General features: G+C 41.3%; 1 protein-coding gene across 4 annotated transcripts in view; it reads right to left on the bottom strand.

The window, feature by feature from the left end:
- Window positions 1–359: 359 nt before the first annotated feature.
- Window positions 360–22,744, bottom strand: part of LOC109636466 (DNA (cytosine-5)-methyltransferase 3A-like) — a 37,322-nt gene continuing 14,937 nt past the window's right edge. The window contains exons 6-23 of one of the 4 annotated variants that reach the window (XM_069535675.1): window positions 20,849–20,995; window positions 12,856–13,227; window positions 11,645–11,803; window positions 11,348–11,455; window positions 10,512–10,668; window positions 10,268–10,414; window positions 9,363–9,407; window positions 8,931–9,010; window positions 8,683–8,795; window positions 6,755–6,938; window positions 6,576–6,660; window positions 6,162–6,307; window positions 5,854–5,944; window positions 5,544–5,692; window positions 5,155–5,240; window positions 4,253–4,322; window positions 3,728–3,846; window positions 973–3,578 (exon numbers count right to left, since the gene is read on the bottom strand). In XM_069535675.1, the coding sequence (XP_069391776.1) occupies window positions 3,437–3,578; window positions 3,728–3,846; window positions 4,253–4,322; window positions 5,155–5,240; window positions 5,544–5,692; window positions 5,854–5,944; window positions 6,162–6,307; window positions 6,576–6,660; window positions 6,755–6,938; window positions 8,683–8,795; window positions 8,931–9,010; window positions 9,363–9,407; window positions 10,268–10,414; window positions 10,512–10,668; window positions 11,348–11,455; window positions 11,645–11,803; window positions 12,856–13,227; window positions 20,849–20,995 (2,400 nt within the window). In that variant the 3' untranslated portion in view covers window positions 973–3,436. Of the gene's footprint in view, window positions 3,579–3,727; window positions 3,847–4,252; window positions 4,323–5,139; window positions 5,241–5,543; window positions 5,693–5,853; window positions 5,945–6,161; window positions 6,308–6,575; window positions 6,661–6,754; window positions 6,939–8,682; window positions 8,796–8,930; window positions 9,011–9,362; window positions 9,408–10,267; window positions 10,415–10,511; window positions 10,669–11,347; window positions 11,456–11,644; window positions 11,804–12,855; window positions 13,228–20,848; window positions 20,996–22,744 lie in introns of all 4 variants that reach the window. The other 3 variants (XM_069535674.1, XM_069535677.1, XM_069535676.1) reach the window with 3 other exon arrangements.

Genomic DNA, 22,744 nt, shown 5'->3' on the forward strand with positions numbered 1-22,744 from the left:
TTAAACTCTGCATCATCGGAAGTGTCACATCTTCGATTTAACCACCATTTAAAGAGAATATTGTGTGTTAATATAAATATAAATCTAGATCTAGATTTAATTTAACATTTATTTTTCTGTGCTTCTTTATAGTTCCTAGTGGGTGGGTCAGAAATCCTGACTAATATATATATTGTGATAGTAATATGAATTGAGTTTCATTCTTAATAAGCAACACCTCACTTTGAATGTAGAACATTTAACTGTGAATATTAAATGCAGCAGGGGAATGTTTAAGATTTGAAACTAAATATAAAGGAACCTCAATGTAAATTTGAATTTTTGCACAAAAACAAATGATGTAAAAAGGACAGGAGATATTTTTGCACAAAAACAATACATTTATTCAAGTGTTCTCCAGCACAAGTACATACGGAGCCTTTATCTTCTCTCTGGACACTAAACAGAAGTATGAGGGGTTCAAAGTGGAGAATGACTGCTGCTACATCTGCTGTACGAACTGGTCTTGAGGAAAAAGTGGAGGAGCCATAAAACAGTTATGACGGAAAGAAAGTCACACAGTGTCACTGGATATAGAATTATTGACCTGCCTTGAACAGTAAAAATGAAATGTTGTTTCTGATTTAAAAAAAAAAAAAAACTAATAAAAAGAAACAAAAAAAAGATCATCGATTCAAAACAACATTTTGAAAACAGACATGGAGAATATTACAGCATGGAATGTAGGATTAAGAAGCGATGCGTATTAAGCGTACATTATGCTACAGTAAAAGTTACCGCTTTTTTTTCTCACACGATTTTTCCCACAGATAAGCACCAACTACAGCAATCTCTAGTCTAAAACAATATAGGAGACCTTTCATTATTTGTTATCCTTATTTTTTCAAGTACAAAGTTAAAATGCCTTTGTTAATATATTTATATGAGTGAAATAATAGTTCTTTTCCGTTACTACAAGGAACTTAAAAACAGTCATTGTCGAGACGTGTTTATTTCTCTTCCAATCAAATATATTTGTCTTGATTAGATAAAATGTTTAGCACCATCGGAAACACCTAAAATCCCTCTTTTTTTTTTATTCTTACAAAAGAAACAGAAGCTAAAAACACCACCATGTAGGGCTGTGCAGTGAAGTGGAGACCGTTCATCTTAAAGCTGTCCATAGGCCACTATTAAGATCACACCACATTAAATCTGGATTCACTTGATAAAACAAATCAGTACGAAAAAAACTAAAGAAAGATGACTTGGAGTCTCCCTCTATCTAATGCTCAGAGCAAGTTTTGAATCAAATTGATTTTTATTCTCATCCTAAGATTTCTTTCTCTAATTCGATGATATATATTAGCAAAGAATTATATTTGTACATCTCATACGTAAAAAACAAAACAAAAAAACAAATGAAAAAAACAGCAACCGGAAAACTCTATGTACAAAATGTACAAACATGGGGGGGGGGTGTTAAGTACTACATCAGGAGGGAGGGGGAAATAACATCTGGTTAAAATATCACAAAGCATGGAGGCTCATATTGAGCCCAGCGTGCTCGGACAAAAATTTATAGCAATAAGGTCACTTAAGAAATTAATTACATTAAGAAATTAAATTTCAAATTTTGAATCTTAAATATGATATAGATAAGCGATAGCATCTGTCTTTATTATCCTCTTTATTCTTTGAGTGTCTTCGTCAAACACTGTGTCAGTTTTTCGTTTTGACAAACCGCAGCCTAAATCCTCCATAGTTTAGCTCGAGAGGTTACAATCAAGAGAATTTAGTTTGAGAATCCAAATTCGGATCAGCACTTAAATTTGTCAACATGGCGACTACGATTCATCAGGGAAGCGGCGGAGGCCAACTGTCCTTCATAGGGGACAAAATATTACAAAAAGCACACGACAGAGTTCTGCAACTCCGTCGTACATTTTACAATCTTAACAGAAAGTAGACATTCTTTGAAACCGGGTAGAAACATATTGTATCGCTGCTTTAGAGCAGTCAACAATATGGGTGGTGGGAGAAAAGGAAAAAGGGGTTCGGGGGTTACAAATGTCGATCCATCTACTGTACACCGAGTCAAATAACGTGGGTTTCACATATCAAAATCCATTCTTTCACTTCTATTGGCACAGCCCTACTGTATACAAAAAGTATTACACGAGGGTAGATCAGTTCACATCATGAAACGAAACAACAAAACAATTCACAAGAACAAATAGTCTTTTAAAAAAAATATCAAGAAAAAAAGAAAGTATACATATAAAAGTGCTTTATAATGTTGATAAAACAGCACAAAATTGCTATAAAAAAGGTAGAAGAACTTTGTGAAGCCGCACCATATTGTTGAGGATTTTTGCACCTGACAGTTTTTCAGTTTCGAGGCGCGGAGGTTGAGGCGGAGGGTGACCCGGCCTGGTCGCCCTGCCGCCCTCCAGCCGCCACGCTCACCGACAGTTGTACAGTAATGTCATTGGTCAGGATGAAACTAGAAAAAAAGTAGCTCACCACAGACTTTGATCTGAAGATATTTTTTTTTTCTTTGAATGACAGAAAACATCATTTCCCATGTGGCTAGCTTCACTTCCTGTTTGTGCAGATCCAGCGATTAAATGAGCACTATATTAAAAACAGTATAAAAGCTGTAAAACGCAGAAAAGAGGATATTTTGCAGTCTACTCTCCGTCACTCCCAGGTTTCCTCTGAAGTGAACTGAAGGGCACGGACGAGTTTTTTTTCCACTAAGCGTAAAAACATTTTTTTTTTTTCAGCACCAGGTTAAAGAGCTTCGTATAGTCTAAAGTTGCAGTGCCACATGGGTTATGATGCTTCTCATCATTTTGGAGCACCATGGTATTGTAACCACATTACAGTAGTACCTTTTATTACCTTCAGTTGTGTATAGAAACTGTAAACAAAGAGGTATATGTGATCTGGTGTTTTGGATTCTCAGAGACACGGCTCTCCTGACACTGAAGAAAAATCGCCTTCCTCTGTGAGGCTCAGTAGCTGGAAGCACGGCTGCACAGCACTGGGAGTCTCGCAGCCCCCCCTCCCCCCTGACGGCACAGCGCGCTCACACAGCAGAAACATTTCACACGTCTCTAAACCACGTTCCGATGTTTCCAGTCGCGTCTCTTTTGAAAAAAAAACACGTGTTAAGCACTTTTCTGTCTCAGTGAGAAGAAAGCATAGTCTCAAGTATAGCTTGCACAAACAAAATCAACAATACTTGATAACACTGCTAAAAAGGTAAAATGACATATCAAAATTAAATAGAATAAGAATTAAAATTCAAATACAAGAAATAATGTGAAAACTACGTCAATGTTTCGCTCACAAATTATACCGAGAGTATAACTTGAGGATCAAGGCTCTTATTTCTAGTCACAATAGACAGCTGTAGTTCTAAATGGTTCCGAGTGAGTCGCCTCGTCGCTCAAGCGCAGGCAAAGTAATCTTTGAGTGGTGCAAACAGGTGGCGGATAACCGGGACGCTCCATGACCTGCCCAGGAGCCTCTGCCTCGCCAGTCGGCTCATGTTGGACACGTCCGTGTAGTGGACCGGAAAGCCAAAGATCCTGGTGAGAGCAACCAGAGCGGCCAGGGGACGCAAGAGGAGCACAGACAGGGAGGAGGACAGGGGGACGACACAGAAAGATGGTAGTGAGGTTTGTATTTCAGAAGAAGACTGATGAGAACAGTTATTTAAAGGATGATCTCCACGTACCTCTCCATCTCAGTGCACCAGAGAATGTCCTCCTTCTCGTTCATGTAGACGGGGAAGTGCTGGTCCTTGCCCTGCTTGATGGAGTTAGACCTGGTGGTGATGGTCCTCACTTTGCCAAACTGAGGAGAGAAGAGTCCAGGAGTATTACCTGCTGCATGTTTGTCTTATTTCACTCACACTAAGTTCTGACTGATGGATTTTCAAAGTGTTACCTCCTCCTGCCACTGGGGGCCGCAAGTGTGCAAGGTTGTGAATTCAATCAAACTAACTAAAGTCACGTATCATGAATATATTTCCACAAACACCAGTGACTGTCACATTCTACCACACATGTTGTCACAGACTAATAACTAAGAAATGATCTTTACTTTTTCTTTTGTCATACCAGTCAAACTCAAAGAATGTTTCTTAAACAGCTGAAATCCAACAAATGAATCCGAAACGAAGAAAACTTTCAGTCAGGACGTCCTGGATTTCTTAAGTTCTGTGTTGATCTTTCACCAGGCAATGCTTATAAACACATACCTTAGCTGTCCTGCCGTGTTCTAAACAGTCCTGGAGATCCAGCCTGTCAGTGTACATCGCGGACAAAGGCCTGAAAACGAGAGACAGCAGGAGTCACACCTTGTATTTAGACACTGGACGTCTTTTATAAAACTTTGTTGTGCATTGAATTGATGGCTGACAAACTCATTGCACAATGTTAATCTGCTGACTTTGGTCTAGAAGCCATGAATGATTTGGCTTCTCTCTCTGGTTCATGACTCAATGCAACGCATCACAAAACTCAGTTCAGAGTCATTGATCAGATCATTTTTCAGATCGGCCAATTAAAAATAAAATAGGGAAACCAGTGCGGCTTTACGTTTCATTTTTTACATAAAGAACCTAAATAACCCTCAAGATTAAATAAACAATATACAACTGTTAAATTAAAGTGCAACATGAGGCACGTTGATACCTTCTGCTTTTGACCAATAATGAATGAATAAGTAGTGTTTGTCTGCACAATGAAAAAATCGGACCTGAGCTTTTAACTTCAAATTCTTTCTTTAGGTTTGATGGTTTGTTAAAGACCTGGAACAAAACACCCTCTTAGCTGTTGACCATCTGCTGCTGATTTTTCCTTTCAAACAAGAAAAATATATATTTCTAAGCAGGCACTGCAACTGCAGATATTCATATCTAAAAGTAATTTTGATATTTGCTGCAGACGTGTGTCACAAAACGTTAAACAACTGGTTGGTAAATCTAATCTGCAGGTTTAACTTGACATAACAAGACAGAACTTATTCAATTATTTTATATTTCATTGATAATAATACTGAAGGAGGCTTTAACAGATGAATTCCCTCGTTCACAGGGTTGTTTTTTCTCCATTGTGTTATGTCAAAGGCTGCTGCTTCCCTCACCATTCACACACCAACCTGTTCATGCCAGGAAGGTTACCCCAGAAGTAGCGGGCACGGTGGGCAGCGGACACCTCCTTGGCATCGATCATCACAGGGTTGCACTGAAAGAAAAGTTGAGGACAAAGACGTCAGTCAGAGAGGAGCTCTGCTTCAGATGCTCAAGTTTTCTATTTTTGCTCAGTATCTGATCTTTTTAAAGTGCAAAATATTTTTAAAGGGATCGTTGACCACTATATCTATATCAGGAGGTAAATCATAGCACATTAAATGCAGCGTATTAATGTTTTACATCAAGACTAAGAGAGTCAACCTTCCCTCCTAATGGTCAGTGTCTAACCATAATGAATTAGTGCCACAAGGGGGCATTCATAATCCGTCCGGTGTGACTCTGTGAAGATGCTGACCTCTAAAAAGCGAGAGATGTCCCTCTTATCGCTGACGCCCATGGCAACCACGTTTTCAAAGAGCCAGAAGAAAGGCCGCGCTTCCCCCTCCTTCGGCCGAGCCTCGTGGAGCAGCCTGTAAAACTCAAAGAACAGGCGGCCGGTGCCCTCTGTGGGACACAGACGGACGGTAAACGATGCTTGTAGTAAAAATACACAAACTGATGGTATGTATGAGTTTTCTTCAGATGATGAGAGGATTTTCTTTCATTTGAACTGGATGAATTAACAGAATAATATCACAAAGCGAAAGGAAAGTGTTGAGACCTACCAAAAAGACCTTTCCTCGCAGGGTTGACTATAGAAAGGTCATTGCAGGGGCTTCCTCCAATAACTAGGTCAAACGGACCCCACTCGTGTATCTGTAGACAGATGAAAGACAGACAGATAAAGAAAAAAATATGTTGTTTCATTGAAAGAGCAAAACACCCCTCCAACGTAAAGGTATTACGTTTTTGGTTGGTTTGTTATGGGCCCCTGTAGAAACACGGCAGTACAACATTCAAAGAGGTAAAACACAACTCTAAACAAAGCACCGAACAAAAGACCAGTGAACCTCAGCAAAAACATTCGACTCACATGTTTGCGCGTGACGTTCCTCACATCACCAACATACATGATGCGACCCTGATGCCGGACAATGCCCACAGTGATGGAGTCCTCACACACTTCAGAGGCTACGTAGCGATCTACTTGGATGCCAAGTTCTTTCAGCACCAGCAGTCCTGCACAGGACAGGTCGAGAAAAAACAAAACTCAGAAACTTTAAACCTGTAACCTGTGTACAACGAAAAAATATGTCCTCTTAGATTCGTGCGAAGAAAACTGTTGATTGAAACTGACAATGATGATTCAAATCCTCCATTTACAAGAGTCTTATGTCTCCACCACGATAATGAAAATGCTGCTCTTTTAGATGGAATGGACTCAAAGTGTAAATGTACACAAACTACAGACTCTGGAGAAAGTAAAGGGGGGGGGTTCTTGTCTAACCTGTTGCTATGCCATCAAATAGCGACAGGACACGAATGGGCCTCCTCTCCTCCACCATGACTGGGGGGTAAAGCTTTGGTGGATCCTGAAATACAACATTGAGAGAGAAAGGGGAGGAGACGAAAATGAGAAACAAGACAATCAGTGTTTTTTTTATCGTCAAAAGGAGCATTACTCACAAAATCCTGGTCGTGATTATTTGCGAAGAAGTGCTGCAGGCGGCAGGGCCAGTCGGTGCGACGCTCCAACAGACCGAACACCCCCTTCTGACCGCACATGTAGCAGTTCCACGGGTCCTCCTTGATGGCAGCGTGGGCGGCTCCTTGTCCGACGAGGAGGTCGACGCACTCCACACAGAAACACCTGAACACAGGCAAAGAGAAGTTCAGGCTAGAGACCGACAGATATTTCCAATGGCTGATATTACGACCAATATGAGCGTTTCACAGATATACTGGTATCTTATGTTTGCTGATGTGCACAAGTATTAAAACGTTTTCACAGAATAAACGATGGACTGTTTTTATTTTACACAGAAAACTATGCTTATTTCTAAGCTCTTCATTTTTATGATTGTGTTTTCTTTTTAATTTATAGTTGTTTCATAAATAATTAATGGTGAAACTGTAAAATATCAGTGGAGTTGAATGACTGGACTCTGCTGATTTAGGTTTTTTTCTTTTTCAATCCACTGCTATTTTCTTTCATTAGAATATCTGCCTCTTATTTTCAGTTATTCTTGATACTGTGTCTCGCAACGTCATTGCTGCTATTTAGTTATTTAGAAAAAACATCTTCCCGTTCCTGATTTCCTGTTCAGTGTGCTGCACTGTTGCTGTTTAACAGTGTTACGTCCTGTTCTAAAATAAATCAAAAATACGACAGGATCCAGCCCAGTTTTAGGAGATTATTGTATATTCGTGACCCGTTTTTAAGGATTTATCTCCCCAGCTGGTTTTGGGACAGAGAACCTCATATAAACAAGTGATGTCAGAAAATATCAGAAATAGGACAAATACATTGTTAGTTTTTGTTTCAGTGGGATTTACTGTCATCAACACAAAGCAGCAAATAGCTGCAGACTTTATCCTTTAATGTGGGACGAGTGATAAACAACTGATAGTTTCTTTCTGGTTGAATTCATTTCTAAATCAATCACAGGTCAGACACAGGCCACACAGACTTTCTATTATACCTGCAGGACCAACAGTTTAAAATTAGTTTTGAGAGAGTTATCATTGAAATGTCAGATGCCATCATCTGCACACAAAGCAAACCATTGTCTGACAAGAATCTAACAAAGCCCAATCTGTTCTCAGTGTTTTGTTTTTTTCTAGATTTGAATCTAATGGTCTTGACTGTGTGAGGACACTTTGATAAGACTCAACTCATATACAACCATACTTCATATAATATTAGTGATCAGCCTCTTCTCCACTCGACCTCCCAGACATTGCCCCTGTGAGATTTGTGACATCGACACAAAGCTGTCATTGTGTGTGTGTGTGTGTGTGTGTGTGTGTGTGTGTGTGTGTGATGATGGCACAGTCCTGACATCTGTACTGCAGCAACAACTGTACATTTGAAGCAGCGACACACAAAAAACTGATCTCTATTAAAAAAGAATTGAACAATTTCGATCTAATCGAATCTATCTATCTATCATTTTTTAAAGAAAATATTTGGCAAAGATTCCTACATTATCATAATCAAAACCTTATGAGAGACAAGACATTTAATCGATTGATATTTTACAATTTAACCATAAACTTAATCATGAATAACTATACATTTAGTTATTATCCAAATGTAAAACAAATGTATAGAACCTGAAAACGTCAGATAAATGCACATCTTCTCTGCATTGTTTATTTCATTTAAATACAATTTTCATATTGGTGGATATCAACAGCCATTAACACAATATCGAACTTTTTTTTCTGTATTGTTTATTCTGTAAAATTAAAGGTTTTATATCGATTTTTATCGAACAGACCGATAAATCAATCACTTGTCTTTTTACTTTTTATGGTGAATATATTTAAAGCCTGCCATGATTTTCATCACCCCACCCCCAAAACACAGTAGAACCCAGAAGAAACCTCACCGGCAACAGTTGTTGTTTCCACACATGAGCACCTCTCGTCCTCCGCAGCAGATCGTGCAGTATGACTGGTAACCGTCGTCGTCATATTGATACGCGCACTCTAGGAAGCAGTTCTGTGAAAACAAGTGGTGGAAAGTCAGAGAGCAGTCTGATGGGGTCACATCAGGTGCTGCTTGAAACATGTTGCGTTCATTATTAGCTTTGAAAGGAGGACTCTCAGAATTTCAACGACCTCTGTCGCAGCTTACCTTACAGCTCTGGCACATCCCCCCAGCGAACAGTGGGTGCTCGAGGCTAACGTTCAGACTCCCACAGGAGATACAGATGTCTGCCGGAAGAGAAGTGCAATATGTCAGTGTTTAACAGGAGGATGTCAGAGAGGTGTGAACACTGCTGCACACCTCAATGAAACTATTTGAACAGCTGTGACGCAGGTCTGGATCTACCGAGCTTAGCTGGTGTGTTTGCAGAGAACACACACGGGAGCCGGTAAGGCAGCAAAAATCACGGAAATGTTATTTCTTCGTCTTTGCTCTTATCGTTTGATTAACACAGACGCGTACATTTTTTTGCTTTACTCGTCAACAATGAGGCCAAGTGCAAAGCGTCTCGGTGTTCGTCCCCCGAGAGGCCCCTCAGCACCGCCACAAGCGAGAGCACACGGAGGACACATCACTTACCCTCTATGCTGCGGCACTTTTGTCTCACTTCATAAACAAGCCGCTCTGAAAACACAAAACAAGGTGGGAGTGATGAGAGCTGTGGGTCAACACGATCTACATTTAATGTTGTAATTGTCAACAGTTCACATGTTTTCTTTCTTTTCAAATTCCAATTTTAGTTTTATTCTCACATAAAAAGACTCGGTGACTGATCATCTCAGAAACAAATATTATTGGTGTACAAATAAAACTAAAATACTATATTAAAGGTGAGTTGACATTTAAGAAAATGACTAGAAAGAGAATCTGTGTGCTTCCTGTACTCTACAGACTTTTTACAAGAAACTGCAAATGTTACTATTAGACGCCAATTCATAACCAAATCAATACAAAAAAAGAATCCAGCCCTGTAGTACATCAAGACTTTTTAATTTGAAAGATGTGTGACATCGTTTAGCAGAATATTTTCAGGTCAAAGATTCTGTGAAATTCAGTTCAGGCCTGAAACTGGGGAAATAATAATACGTTTATTAAAATATATCAGAGCTTTAGTGGACTCACAGAAATGTTAAATGTATCTGAGCGATAACATGAGAAATCAAATTATTTAGAAACCTTAGAAAACATATTTCACTTTAATTTTTAATGACTTTTAATGATTATTGAGTCATCACCAAAACATCATGCAGTTACTGAGCACATTTGGGAATTAACTCAAACAAACATCTCTTCATTGTCTGAACAGGCTTTTTGTCTGGTCACATCATTCACTTCCATCTTAAACCTGTCGCTCTAATGGACCTCTTGTCTGTACACCACGTCTTCGACCACTTACGCTGATGTACGACTGCACTGACTCCTCCCCAAGGGAAGGGACACGGAGTTCACGACTCCTTTTTAACCCAATAAATGAGGCACCTCACCTCGTGTCCTCTCGTCGATGATGTCCTTGACCTTGGGCTTCTCCACTGTGCTTTTGCGAGGTTTTTTGGCCGGAGGAGGCGTGTAGGCTGCTGCTTCTGGCTCCACCCACATCTCAGGGTACACCTCTTTGTACGGGTTACGCTCCTCTGGGGTGGGCAGCATATCAGTCAACATTGTGAATTATTTAACGTTAATCAGAGCGCAGACAAGGTCAAACACCAGAGCTTCATTATGTCGACTTACCCTCTGGTGGCTCTAAGGCCTTGGGTCCAGTGGGCTGAAATCCTGCCTTAGCCCAGTCGATCATCTGTTTGTTCAGCATGTCCACTGATTTGGACGTTTCTGTCTCATCGCTGTCAGGACAGGCCATGAAGGCTTTGCCTGCCCGGCTGCTGGCCACCTACGAAAACATGGACGACTTATATTTATCCTCAGTTTATTAATCTGCTGATTCAGAGCGATACGTGTCTCAACTGAGACGCAGCTACATACCAGTGATTACAATTATTCATACATTAGAACATTAGATTGCTTTTTATGACAATGAGGCAAATGTGGAAGCCACTTCTCATTCTTCATACTTTAAATCCACAAGCTTTCAGTTATTATGGTGCAGACAGGAGGGCTGAAGGAATGCAATTCTGTTTGCGTTATTTTGAGTGAGTAAATGACTGGATCTGCAAATGACGCTAAAATCAGAAAGCTGTTTATCATGTTCATGCAGTTTTATGGGCTGTGTATGAGGAACCTCTAGATGCCCGGAGGATGCTGTGTGATTTCTTTCTTGAGTCTTAAATAAAAATATATGAATCCAGCACTAAATCCACTAAAGTAAGATGTAAGTTAGCGAGCTTCAGAGATGTTGGGAGGTACAGTTTTGAATTTTGGAGAAAGCAAGGCTATCCCTCTGCTTGCAGTCTTTATGCTAAGCTAAGCTAATGCTTCAAACAACTGAAATATTCTTTTATTATAGAACTTTGAGGCCTTTGAGTTTTGTTTAATCGTCAAATTTTCATGATAAAATGGGAAATCAGTCAAACTGAACACATGCTTTTGAATGGCACTTCTCTTTCACTCACCTGTAGCACTTCGTAGATGGCTTTCTTGTACATGGGCTGCTTGTTGTAGGTTGGCGGGTGAAAGGCATTGTTAAAGGAACTTAAAGGCAAGAGTTTCTCTACACAGACCTGTGAATAAACACAGAAAACATATCTTATTATGTAAAAAGTGTCAAGAGATTATTGATTTTTATGTTTATGGTGGAACTAATAACACAACAGCCTGTTATAAAGTGTGTGGTTGTCACTATAAACAGGAGGCTGTTTTATTTAATAGAAAAATATCACCTCACACTACTGTTGGCTCTTAACACTCACCACTGAGAATTTTCCATCTCCAAACCACATGACCCATCTGGTTCCCTCGGCAGCTCTGCTCCGTCCCGTCATCCACCAGGATACGATGCGGCCTGGCCACCACGAGAACCCTCGCAGCTTCCCCCAAACCAGCTCGCCAATGCCAAAACCACGACCGTCCTGCAGCCAAGATAAAAAGACAAATCATCCGCTCAGTATTAACCTCTGGGAACAGTTGTGAAACTTTTTAAAAACTGTCTGTCTGTCTGTCTGTCTCACTTTCTGTTTCTGACCCAAAACATTGTATAATAACAATAATTTCAGGTGATTACATCAGATAATGATGAAAAACACATCAAGATTTATCATCAACAGCCCAAAACCCAATATTCAACTTTTACCATCCCACAGGACAAAAAAATAACAGTTTTAGAAGTTGCATCAAGACTAGAGATGAAACAGTATTGAAATTGTAAATCAATCAAATTCAAAATCAGGGGGAGACTTGCTCACTCTGGTTGATGCTGTACAAACTAAACTAAATCACCCCCCCCTCCAAAATGTATAGTGATGTACTTATTTGTATTATTTTGACGCTCTTCACATCGATGCACTTGTGTGGTGAAAACCTTTGATTATAGCCTTTACCATGTCCGATGGCCCCACTTGCCCCCCCCCCCCCCTTAGCATCACCACTGCATCTCAGGACATTACTCGGCTCCTCTGCTCTTTTCTAATCACTCAGACACATTATTGGCATCTTTGCTCGCTCTGGTTGACAGCTGTGTAACTCATGAATACTTTCCCAAAACATGAATGAGTCCTTGACTCCACCAGGATTAACTCGGACTTTAAACTGAATCCCTTTTCCTCTGTTGTTAAACCGTACGAGTCTATGATCAAACATTAAAAGATGTGAATCAAGTTTGAACTAGAGCAGATTCTTGTGCCAAGGCTAAACAATCCTACACATCTGTCTTGATATTCTAATAGTAAAATAAATGGAGAAAATGATGTCAACACCATTGATGTGTCTAATTTTACAATAAAACCAATACGTGATTTTCTAAAAACAGACGAAAATGGGGAAAAAATATGTAAAGAACTGAAACAAATCCTAGATCTGCTATTTTAACCAAATCTGCTGCGAATTGAGTGTGTTCTTGCCGGGCTCATATCTCATCCCTCCACCAAGATGGTGCAGTTGGTTCAGTACTTTTTTATGATCCTACCTCATACTCGGGCTCAGTGTCTGCAGACTTGGGGCACGTCTTGTCTCCGCCTGCGATGGCGACAGGCTCAGGGGTCGTGGCCACAGTGGGGGACGCTGGGTCAGTGGGTTGCTGCTGTTGCTGCTGCTGCTGAGGCAGCTGCTGCTGATGTTGCTGCTGCTGCTGTTGCTGTGGCAGCTGTGATTGCTGTTGATACTGAGGCTGAGACGGACACTGAGTGTGTGACTGAGGCGGCGGCGGCTGCTGCTGCTGTGGCTTCGAAGGCTGTGGGTGCTTTATTATTGAGACCTCTTCTTTCTGGCTCTCTGTTTCAGGCTCCTCGTGATCCTTCATCGCATTCATCGCTGACATCAGTTTGGCCTTTTTCTCTGCCTGAAACACAGTCAAGTGACAGAAGAGATAAAGACTGGGCTTTCCAGATGATGTGTGCAGCCACTGAGTTTAAGGCTGAGTTTAGATCCAGCTGGAGATGTTACTTTCCCAGATATAAAGACATTGCAGGAAATGAAGTAGGAAAAGTGTCAAAGAAGTAGGAAAGAAAGAAGCTTAAGAACAGACATGAGCAAACACTCAGTGCACTAAATCTTGACAATGTTTGATACACTGCGTCATGAAGTCAACTTGGTACTTGAACCAAACCTGTTCAAGTTTATTGACCAACTCTACAAGTGTCACATAAACATGTCCTGATGTTTCCTTGCATACAACACAGAAATTAAACTGATACCAGCTCATGTAAGTGGACAAGACAATAAACCAGTAGCAGATGTTGCTTGTTTGCGTTAACTTTGTAATTTACTGCCCTCTTGTGGCCACAGTAGGGGTTGTTCTCTATAGCGGCTATGTTGACAACCGGCTGTTGCAGCTTTGATCTCTGTCACTTTCAGGGGCGTGGCCACATTAAAGACAATAAGTTGGACTTGTCGAGCAGAGAAGGGAAACAACATTTTTCTGATTCTGTGTATAAGCATTGAGGATAATACTGAAGATCTCTGGCAGGTGTTTATACATCTACTACTACAGACTAATCTTGTCAGGGAAAAAATAAAACTGTTCTAACCTGCTACTTCAATCTGTCACATGTTGAGTCTCTCTTCTTACTTTTTAGTTTAAAACCATCCCTGTCCGCTTTCCCAACATAAGTTCAGTGTGTGTGTTTTATGTGTGCCATGTGATATCGTCCTCTACTCACACCGCCATGGCTCAGTGAGCTGTGCTGAGGTTTTGGGTTTTTTACAGTGTGTAACAATCGTCCACAGCTGCAGGTGTGTTACATGAGCGCAGTGTAAAGATTTCACTCTGACCTTTCGCACATCGAGCAACAGACGGCGTTAAGTTGTGAACTGTAAAACCAAAACAATGAGCGGAGAGAAGCTAAAAGTATTTGGTTATGTTTCGAGTATTTGGTTGTTTTGGCTGTGATGTGAGTACTTTGTTGTGTTGTGTGTATTTGGCTGTGTTGTGAGTATTTGGTTGTTTTGGCTGTGATGTGAGTACTTTGTTGTGTTGTGTGTATTTGGCTGTGTTGTGAGTATTTGGTTGTTTTGGCTGTGATGTGAGTACTTGGTTGGGTTGTGTGTATTTGGTTGTGCTGTGAGTACTTGTTTGTGTTGTGAATATTTGCAGCATGTTTTCTATTTACCGTGTTGTCAAATATTTTCTCCATTAACTTTTGGATTATTGTTTTTTTTGTCTCTTTGCACTTGTTTTCTTATATTTCAGTGTGTTGAACTCTCAGAAACCAGATGAAGCAAACAACTTTTTATATACAAATCTATATGATAACAGTGTTAAGCTAAACTTTGTGCTGTTTGTTACACACTTGTGCACCACAGCAGTGACTGAGCTGCCATTTTATGCTCCCTTCCTGCCACCGTTCTTTTCCTGCAGGTCTCTCTGTGAAACTGCATTCAGCTGAACAACATGCACCTCGTCTCTGCTGCATACGTGCTGAATCTTGATTGTGGAAGCCCTAGTGCTTTTGTAAACATGTCTTTATCTACTGCTGTAAGGTCCCATTCATCAACAGCGGTGTATACAGTAACTCTATAGTGCCCGTAGCTGCGGCGGAAGAGTTCACTGGGTTTGTGGTACCTGACACTGAACCGCTAGGTCGATCAGAGAGGACGAGACGCAGCCGGGACTTAAGCCTCTCACAGTAAATCCCCAACAGCTGCACTCATTCTGATCTCTTTCTCTCAAACACACACACACACACGGTAGGAGTTGCATGCTAACTTTCTTCTCCTTCTCTTTTCCTTTACACACACACACAGAACATATATCTGCAGTCCCATATGTAAACACGTGTTAGTCATAGTATAGGCTACACGTGAGAGCATTGCTGCCCAGCTGTGCTTACTTTCCTCAAGTCTCTCTCAGGCTCTCAGGTCTCACACACACTGCAAATGCCGGGAGCTGGAGTGAGTGTGTCAGAAGAGAGGAAGAAAAGGCAAGTGGGAGAGAGAGAAAGAGAGAGTATCGCACAATCCTCCGTCCTCTCGCCCATAAACAATAGCGCCTTTAAGGGGAGGTGGTGCCTCGGCCGCATAGGGAGGGGTATCTGCGCCAAAGAGCAGAAACATGTGCTGTTCAATCAAGAGGCTCTGCTGTGGTTTATAAATATCTGTACTGTAGTGCTGGGATGGATGGTTCAAAGCCCTCGGCCATATGCGTTAGGCCTCTTGGCTCCAGCACAAGCACACTGGAGTTAGTGTTCGACAGCCTGCTTCGGATGTGTGGTTCCAGATGGCAAACTGCAAAAACTAACAAATGTCAACTAAACTGTTAAATGTGTTGAAAATGTGTACGATGAGAAACAATCTGTAGTCATATTGGCAAGTGAGGGGAGCGGCCGCGAAATAAATGAGCTGACGGAGCAACTGCAAAGCAAGAGTTTATAAGTTTAGTCCGGCTTCTTCGTCTCTGGCGACTTAAAATCACACATACACTGGTAGATCTGTAAATGCCAATTAGGGCTACTATGACTGTTTATATTTGGTGTGTTTTGGGTCAGGCTGTCTCCAGGGTTCCTTCTCCTCAGAGCCAATGAGCGAGTGACGCTGGAAATGCCAGTGGGGGGAGGAGAGAAAGTACAGTGGCTATAGGGAACCAGATATTTGTCTCTGGACTTCTTCCCAGTTGTAAATGCCCCCTTTTGGGGGCCTCACAGTGTGTGTGCAGCTCCACCAGCAAGACAGGCCCTCCGAGTCTAAAGGGGGAGAGAGGAAAGGAGGTAGCAGAGACACAATGCGGTCTTTATCATTTACGCACGCCTGCCTGTCATTGACAGCACAGAAATACCACCACTTATATCTGCTGTCACGCTGTGCTGAAGACAAATATCAAAAATGACAGCAGACATACAGTAGATGTAAAAACACAGGCGAGAAAATAACCTCACACTGAAAACATCAACTCTTTTTTTCCTCTTGGGGAAAATATGTGCATAAATATGAAGGAGAAACCAACCTTAAGTTACAGTACGTACAGTATCTGTGGATGTTTTTTAAGATAAAGTGAAAACAGAAGCTCCACAGGCTGCTGGCAGAGTGTAGAGACATGTTGGGAGCACAATAAGGGATAATCTGACTTAGACACTATGCAGCATGATACCCTGAGGGCTCGAGGGGTGACAGAGTGCACTGGGCGGCAGAAGAGATATTGGTCTCTGGGGGTGCAGATGATACTTAAAGATCCAATCTGGGCTATACTTGTTAACGAGAGGGTCATGTTTAATGTGCAGCTTCGGTTATTTATAAGACAACAACTGTCTTTTACAAAGTTGTTAACTTTACAAGAAAAGTTTCATAGTCTCAAAGGGTGAAAGAATCTACATTTTTGAGAAATGAAATGAAACATGTAACACAGGGACACAGACAACAAGCCTCAAACAAATGGTATATTAGAGGAAAAAGATGTCAAAGTAGCAGGAATGGTGGCATTAAATCAATTCTGCATCCTGCAAACTCTGATCAAAAGGGGGGAAAAAGTGAAATGAAATAAACTGTCAATGAACATTACTTCCTCACGCGAGGTGACAGCGCGCCTTTGAAACCGCACAAAAGAGTTTGACCTTTGAATGCAGCAGTTTCTCATGTGCAACAGGCAGGGGAGACGCAGCGGGGACTGTTTTGTGTAATTGTCTGTTGGATAATGCGGTGAAATATGTCTTCAGCTCGAAGGACTTAAAGCGTATCTGCTGGGCAAGACTGCAGACAAATAGTAGACACTTCCTTTAAGTCACGACAGGTGTACTTAACTCGAGATGCATCAGGTGAAGAAAGTCTGAAAATGCACGAGTGTCAAGTTCTAATGTGGCGGGATCTGGCTACTGGATTCATTAGCTTTGATTTTAGCACAGATCCCTACAAAGGCAGTGTATTTCACGAGTGGCCTTGGGGGGGTCACACCAAAAGAGACCATCTGGTTCTCATTGTGTTGCGTCCTTTTAAAGAGATAATTAAGAATATTACAAAGTCAGCGATGAATACATAAACAGAATTCCCCATAAATCCACAAGTGGGCTTGTTAAAAAATGCCCCCTGAGGAGGCGGCTCAGTTCACTACAAAGATTGGATCTTTTCAAGTTATCAAATTACTGCTCTTAGAACAAATCTATGTCCCGGGTCAGAAAGAACAAAGTGCACGATGATAGGAAGGAAATGGGCTCTCAGGCCTGCGCAACAACTTTTTCCCAGTTGCATGTTATGCAAGGTAAAACCCAGCCTGCTCTGAAAAAACAAGGTACAAGTATTTGACCTAAAAGAATAATGGTTCTCTGACATTTCTAGGCACTGCTATGAAACAGGAAATAGTTTCAGCATATATCCACCCCAAGGGAAAACTTTTTTCATGCAAAGCAACTTTTTTCCCAAACACGGCTAAAGCTTGTTCACTCTTCCTCCTTTTTCTTTTTTTTTTTTTTAAAGAGACGGTTTCCCTTTAAGCTGAGTGGAGCAGATGGTCCACAACAACTCTCGTGGAAATACCTGAAGTCAGCATATTCCCCGTGCTATAAGCTGGCTAATCAGACATGCACACTATCCCCCAGTGTTATCAAACAAACAATGCACTGCACATACCCATACACGCCAGCGCGCAACCCTCATAATCCAGTGTGAGGCTTGAGTTTTTTTCACCCCCACTCTCGGGGTAGAAGAGATCGCTTAAAAAAAGAAAGCATGAACATTTCTTTGTCTGGGAATTCAGGGTCAGGTGATTGCCGACAGGAATCCTGGTTGGCTAGAGAGGACTTGCAAAATGTTGGCAGCGAGCCAAGAGGCTGTCTTGCAAGCAGGGCTGGAAATTTGCTGCAAACCTCATTTTCACCCTCATATCCATAGCACAGAGTTCATTTCCATAGCTGGGGGAGGGGTCAGGGGAAGAATAGGGGAGGGAAACGAAGAGAGAGAGAGACGGAGAAGTCCACTGTAACACAAGGCACATGAAGAAGAAAAAAAAAAAGAAAAAAAAAGAAAGCAGCAAGATGGCAGTAACCCTTTCAGCCACCATGTCCTGCAGGAGCATGCGGCAGCAACATGCTCTGTGGCAAGAGTCGAACCAAAAGCCAAATAAGGCGATGCATCACATTACTCCTCAGGAGAGAAGCCAAAAACAAAGTCTCTGAGATAATGCGATCACAGCTTGCAAAACGCCAGATGAGAGGAAGTGGAAAAAACATGCACCGTCAGAATTTGCATCTTGCAAATCCACTCAAAACTCCTCGTGGAGTCACTTATTCATGAAAATCCTCACCTCTGTTTGGAAAATGAAAACTGAGTACTAGCTTCATATTTTACGACATTTCACTCGTGGGACTCCTCCAGCATGTCCTGCTAATTTGGCAATATTTCCTCTCTGGAGACATTTTTATTGCCGCTCCCCAGAGGAGAGCAGAGGGGGCCGGGGAGGCAGCAGAAATGGAAGACCCCATGTTGATACTACAGAGACTCCTCATTATGCAAGAGATGAGGTTGCACTACATCACATTACCATCAGCGGTTGTATCTAAACATGATTAAGTGATGAACGAAGGAGCTTTGTATTTATGTAGACTGAGTTCAAGATGAATAAATGTGCCACCAAAAAAATCAGAGCTTGGATAAATAAAGAGGAGCATGAGATTGTTCTGGATGTTCTGGAGTAAAAATACCAAGGTAAAATAAACTTATCAACAAATCAGTGTCGCCACAGCATCCAGAGAATGAAGTGGCTTAACATTTGAAATTAAAAGTTTCTACCATTGAGCTTTCACTCCATCAAAAGATTGTGTGATACAATTAAAAAGTTTTTCAAGGTCGAGAATATGTTCTGTTTGTGTTGATCTGTGCTGAACTGGCTGTGAAAACAAAAACAAATTTCCCCTTGGGCACAATAAAATACCTTCAACAACTATGGTATCTTATAAATTAAAGGTAGGGTTGGTAATTTGTTTCTGAAACACTATTTATCTTATTTGTTGAAATCTGTTTCCTTTCCAGACAGCCACGAATAAATAAAGTCCTCTGAGAGAAGATAAAGAAAGACACAGGACTGCAGTTAACACAACCGTTCATTTGGCCTGATTGAAATGATTTTTGGTGTAGCGGTCTGTCACTAACTGGCTGGCCTGCCAGCCTGAGCTCTCACTGGGCATGACCAGACCCTTCAGCTGTGGATACACCGCTGAAGCAGAGACGACAGTCAGAAGCTGGAGAGTGAGTCAAAAATCATCTCCTAGCAGTTCACAGGAAGTGCACGTTCATGTGTGTTAGCTTTGACTAAGAGGGCTGGCAAGAGGGGGTGGGATGTATCGGTTGTGTATCAAAGTGTAACCTGCTCTTGCTAGTTTTTCCAGGATTACCGACCATAGATTTAAGAGCTTAGAAATTATCCATAACAACTTGGCAATCAGCTGGATTCAATCAATGGAACTTGTGAGATTTTGTCAACTACTCTTCCCAGAAATTTACTGTGGGACATGAAAGAAATGGTCCCAATGGCAAAACCCTGACACTGTGACCAATGTTGACACACTGGGGTCAATATTAGAGGCTCCTAACAAAAAATCTTGAGCCATCTGGAAAAAAAGCTGACGGCTGTAAGGGAAATTAAAGGTACAGTGTGTAGAATTTTGTGATATCTAGTGTTGAAGTTACATGTTGAACACCCCTCACCTCACCTTCCAAACATGAAAAAGATACTGTGGTAGCCTTTAATTGTCATTAAACTCAGAAGGTGTTTAGTTTGTCCAGACTGGACTAATGTAAAAAACATGGCAGCCTCCGTAGAGAGGGTCCCCTTGATTTAAAAATAAAAGTATTTGAAAATAAAGGGCCTTTTCTGGGGTAAAGAAAACTACAATTCATACAATTTAGATGAAATGAACTAGTGAAAACATCATGAGGATTATTCTACATTAAATATCTGCCAATAGTTCCCTTTCAGCTAAATCTTACACATTGGACCTTTAAGGGGCTCTTCCTGGGGACTTAATAGTTAAGCTATATGCTATATAAGCACTTTATCCCGAGTTGAAGTCTCGCTGGAGATATGTTGCATGTCCTGCCCCTCTTTATCTCCCTCTAATGTTTGTTTTCCAACCATTTGGTTGAACTGACCCTTTAAACTAAAAAGCATTTCATCTCAGCTTGAGGACATCAAAAGCACTCACAATCATGCAAACCCAAACTTACTGCAACAATTTCATCCAGGAAGCATGAATCATGTCAAGGTATCAAACAGATGTGTTCACCGCAGCTGCATGTGATTTCTGCTCCGCTAATACAATATACAAGAACAAAGCCAGGAAACGCAGCAGCCGACAGAGCCAATGGTCCACTGAGATAAATCCACTGAAATAAATGGTACCTCCATGAGATATCAAATGACCCATCAAATACACTTGGCCATGAACAAACCATGAGCCCTGTCTTTGACCCTGGCAGCTTGAGTCCACACCTGTCACTCACCCTGCTGTCTGTGGTGGCCCGGACAAAGCTGGGGTACTCACCTCCATCTTCCACTTGGCCAGCCACTCCTCTCTGGTCCGCTTGCTAATGTAATAAGGGTCACCAGCCTGGAAGGTTATTCTGGGCATGGGCCTCTGACGAAGGCTGATCTCCCAACCAACTCCCCCTCGCAGCCTGCCTCGACCTCCCTGTTTATGGTGTTAAAAAAAAAAAAAAAAAAAAAAAAAAAAGTTAGCTACTTGTTTTTGATCCTTCCTTTAAGCCTGTCACTCATTAGGAAGCATCCAGATCTGTGGTAAATCTGTGCCTCCGATCTGTCACTAGTAAACAAGTGAGTAAGTTGGGACAATGGGTTTGTCTAATTTCTAAAAAGGTAATGACTCACATGTTATATGCAATCAGCATAACAATTGTGATTGGTCAGGCAGCAAGAAGCGATGCCACAGTGTCTAATCTCAACTCCCTGGCAACAGTCTCAAGGTCGCCAGCACCAACCGATACGAGGAGCTCCCAAGTGTATTTGATATTTCAATTCTATACACCACCAGGTACCATTTCTTTCTCGAGTCCAAAGCAAGAGAACTTATCAGACTTTCTGGACCTCAGAGATCGGCAACTGTACCAAGCCTCTAGTCGAGCAATGGTGCAGATACAATTTACTGTAAGTTTTCACCACACATTTGTAGGACAGTGGTTTATTGATACACAGAAATAATGTTAAAGGTACTGTATACTATGCAGGATTTGTTGTTGCTGCTTAGAAACACAAAAACATTGGAAGCACAACATTGCGTAAAGGTGCCGCGTTGCCAGATTATGCGTGATTGCAGCCAACACACACGGCTCTGTCCACTGTGGCCTCTGTTCTGTGTGTGTGTAGCTCAGCTCCGCCATTGCTCAAACAGACATACCACATACATACATGACACAGACAGAGAGCACAGGGGAGAGACGGAGATGTGACCTAGTCGCTATGTTTTCTCGCCCTCGCACCCTGCACGCTGTTATTGGCTGGGGGCTGCACACCCACTGCCCAAAGGTTGTAGCCCAGAAACAGCAAGATAAGAACTAAGAGAATACAGACAGAGGGCAGGGTCTCTGCAGATAAATACCCCACACTTGTAGTGGCTCATAAGTGACGATTGATATCATTCACTGATTTTTAGAGAAAAAAATCCTGCATATTATACCGAAACAATTAGTTTCATACCTGGACAAACATTTCATTTTTTCAGTTTCTCGCCAAGAATTAGATGAACGATCAATAACACTCTATTTAATATGAAACCAGAGCCAGCAGCTGATTACGTTAGCTTAGCATAAAGACTGAAACAGTGGGAAACAGCTAGCCTTATATCTTATTTATAACTTTTTGTTTGTTTTAAGGTTCAGTGTGAGGAATTTAGTGACATCTAGTGGTGAAGTTGCATATTACAGCTGAACACCCCTCATCTCAACTCACCCTCCCCTTCCAAACTTTAAAAGAACCTGTGGTAGCCTTCAGTTGTCATGTGTTAAGTTTATCCAGTCAGGCAACTGTAAAAAAACATGGCTGCCTAAGTAGAGAGGACCCGCTCAAGATGTAAATATAAAGTATTTAAATATGAAGGGCCCATTCTAGGTTAAAGAAAACACTTTGTACAATTTAGATGATTACATAGTGATATATTAAATTTCTGCCAATCGATCTCTTTCACTTTATGCTAGGCTAAGCCAGCTGGGTGTTCCCTAACCCTTAAAATGTCCCTGTAAAGTCTAACATCTACAGTAACTCTCAGCAAAGAAACATTTCCTAAAACAATGAACAATTTCTAACAGATACGGTCGTACAAAACAAAAAGTCCTACATTTAAGAATGAGAAAGACTAAAGAAGACATTGCTACCACGACTCTGACCACATCAGTATGATTGTATGTTCTATTCATTATCTGTCATT

The sequence above is a fragment of the Paralichthys olivaceus genome, chromosome 12 (genome assembly GCF_024713975.1).
Source record: "Paralichthys olivaceus isolate ysfri-2021 chromosome 12, ASM2471397v2, whole genome shotgun sequence".
Classification (NCBI taxonomy): Eukaryota; Metazoa; Chordata; class Actinopteri; order Pleuronectiformes; family Paralichthyidae; genus Paralichthys; species Paralichthys olivaceus.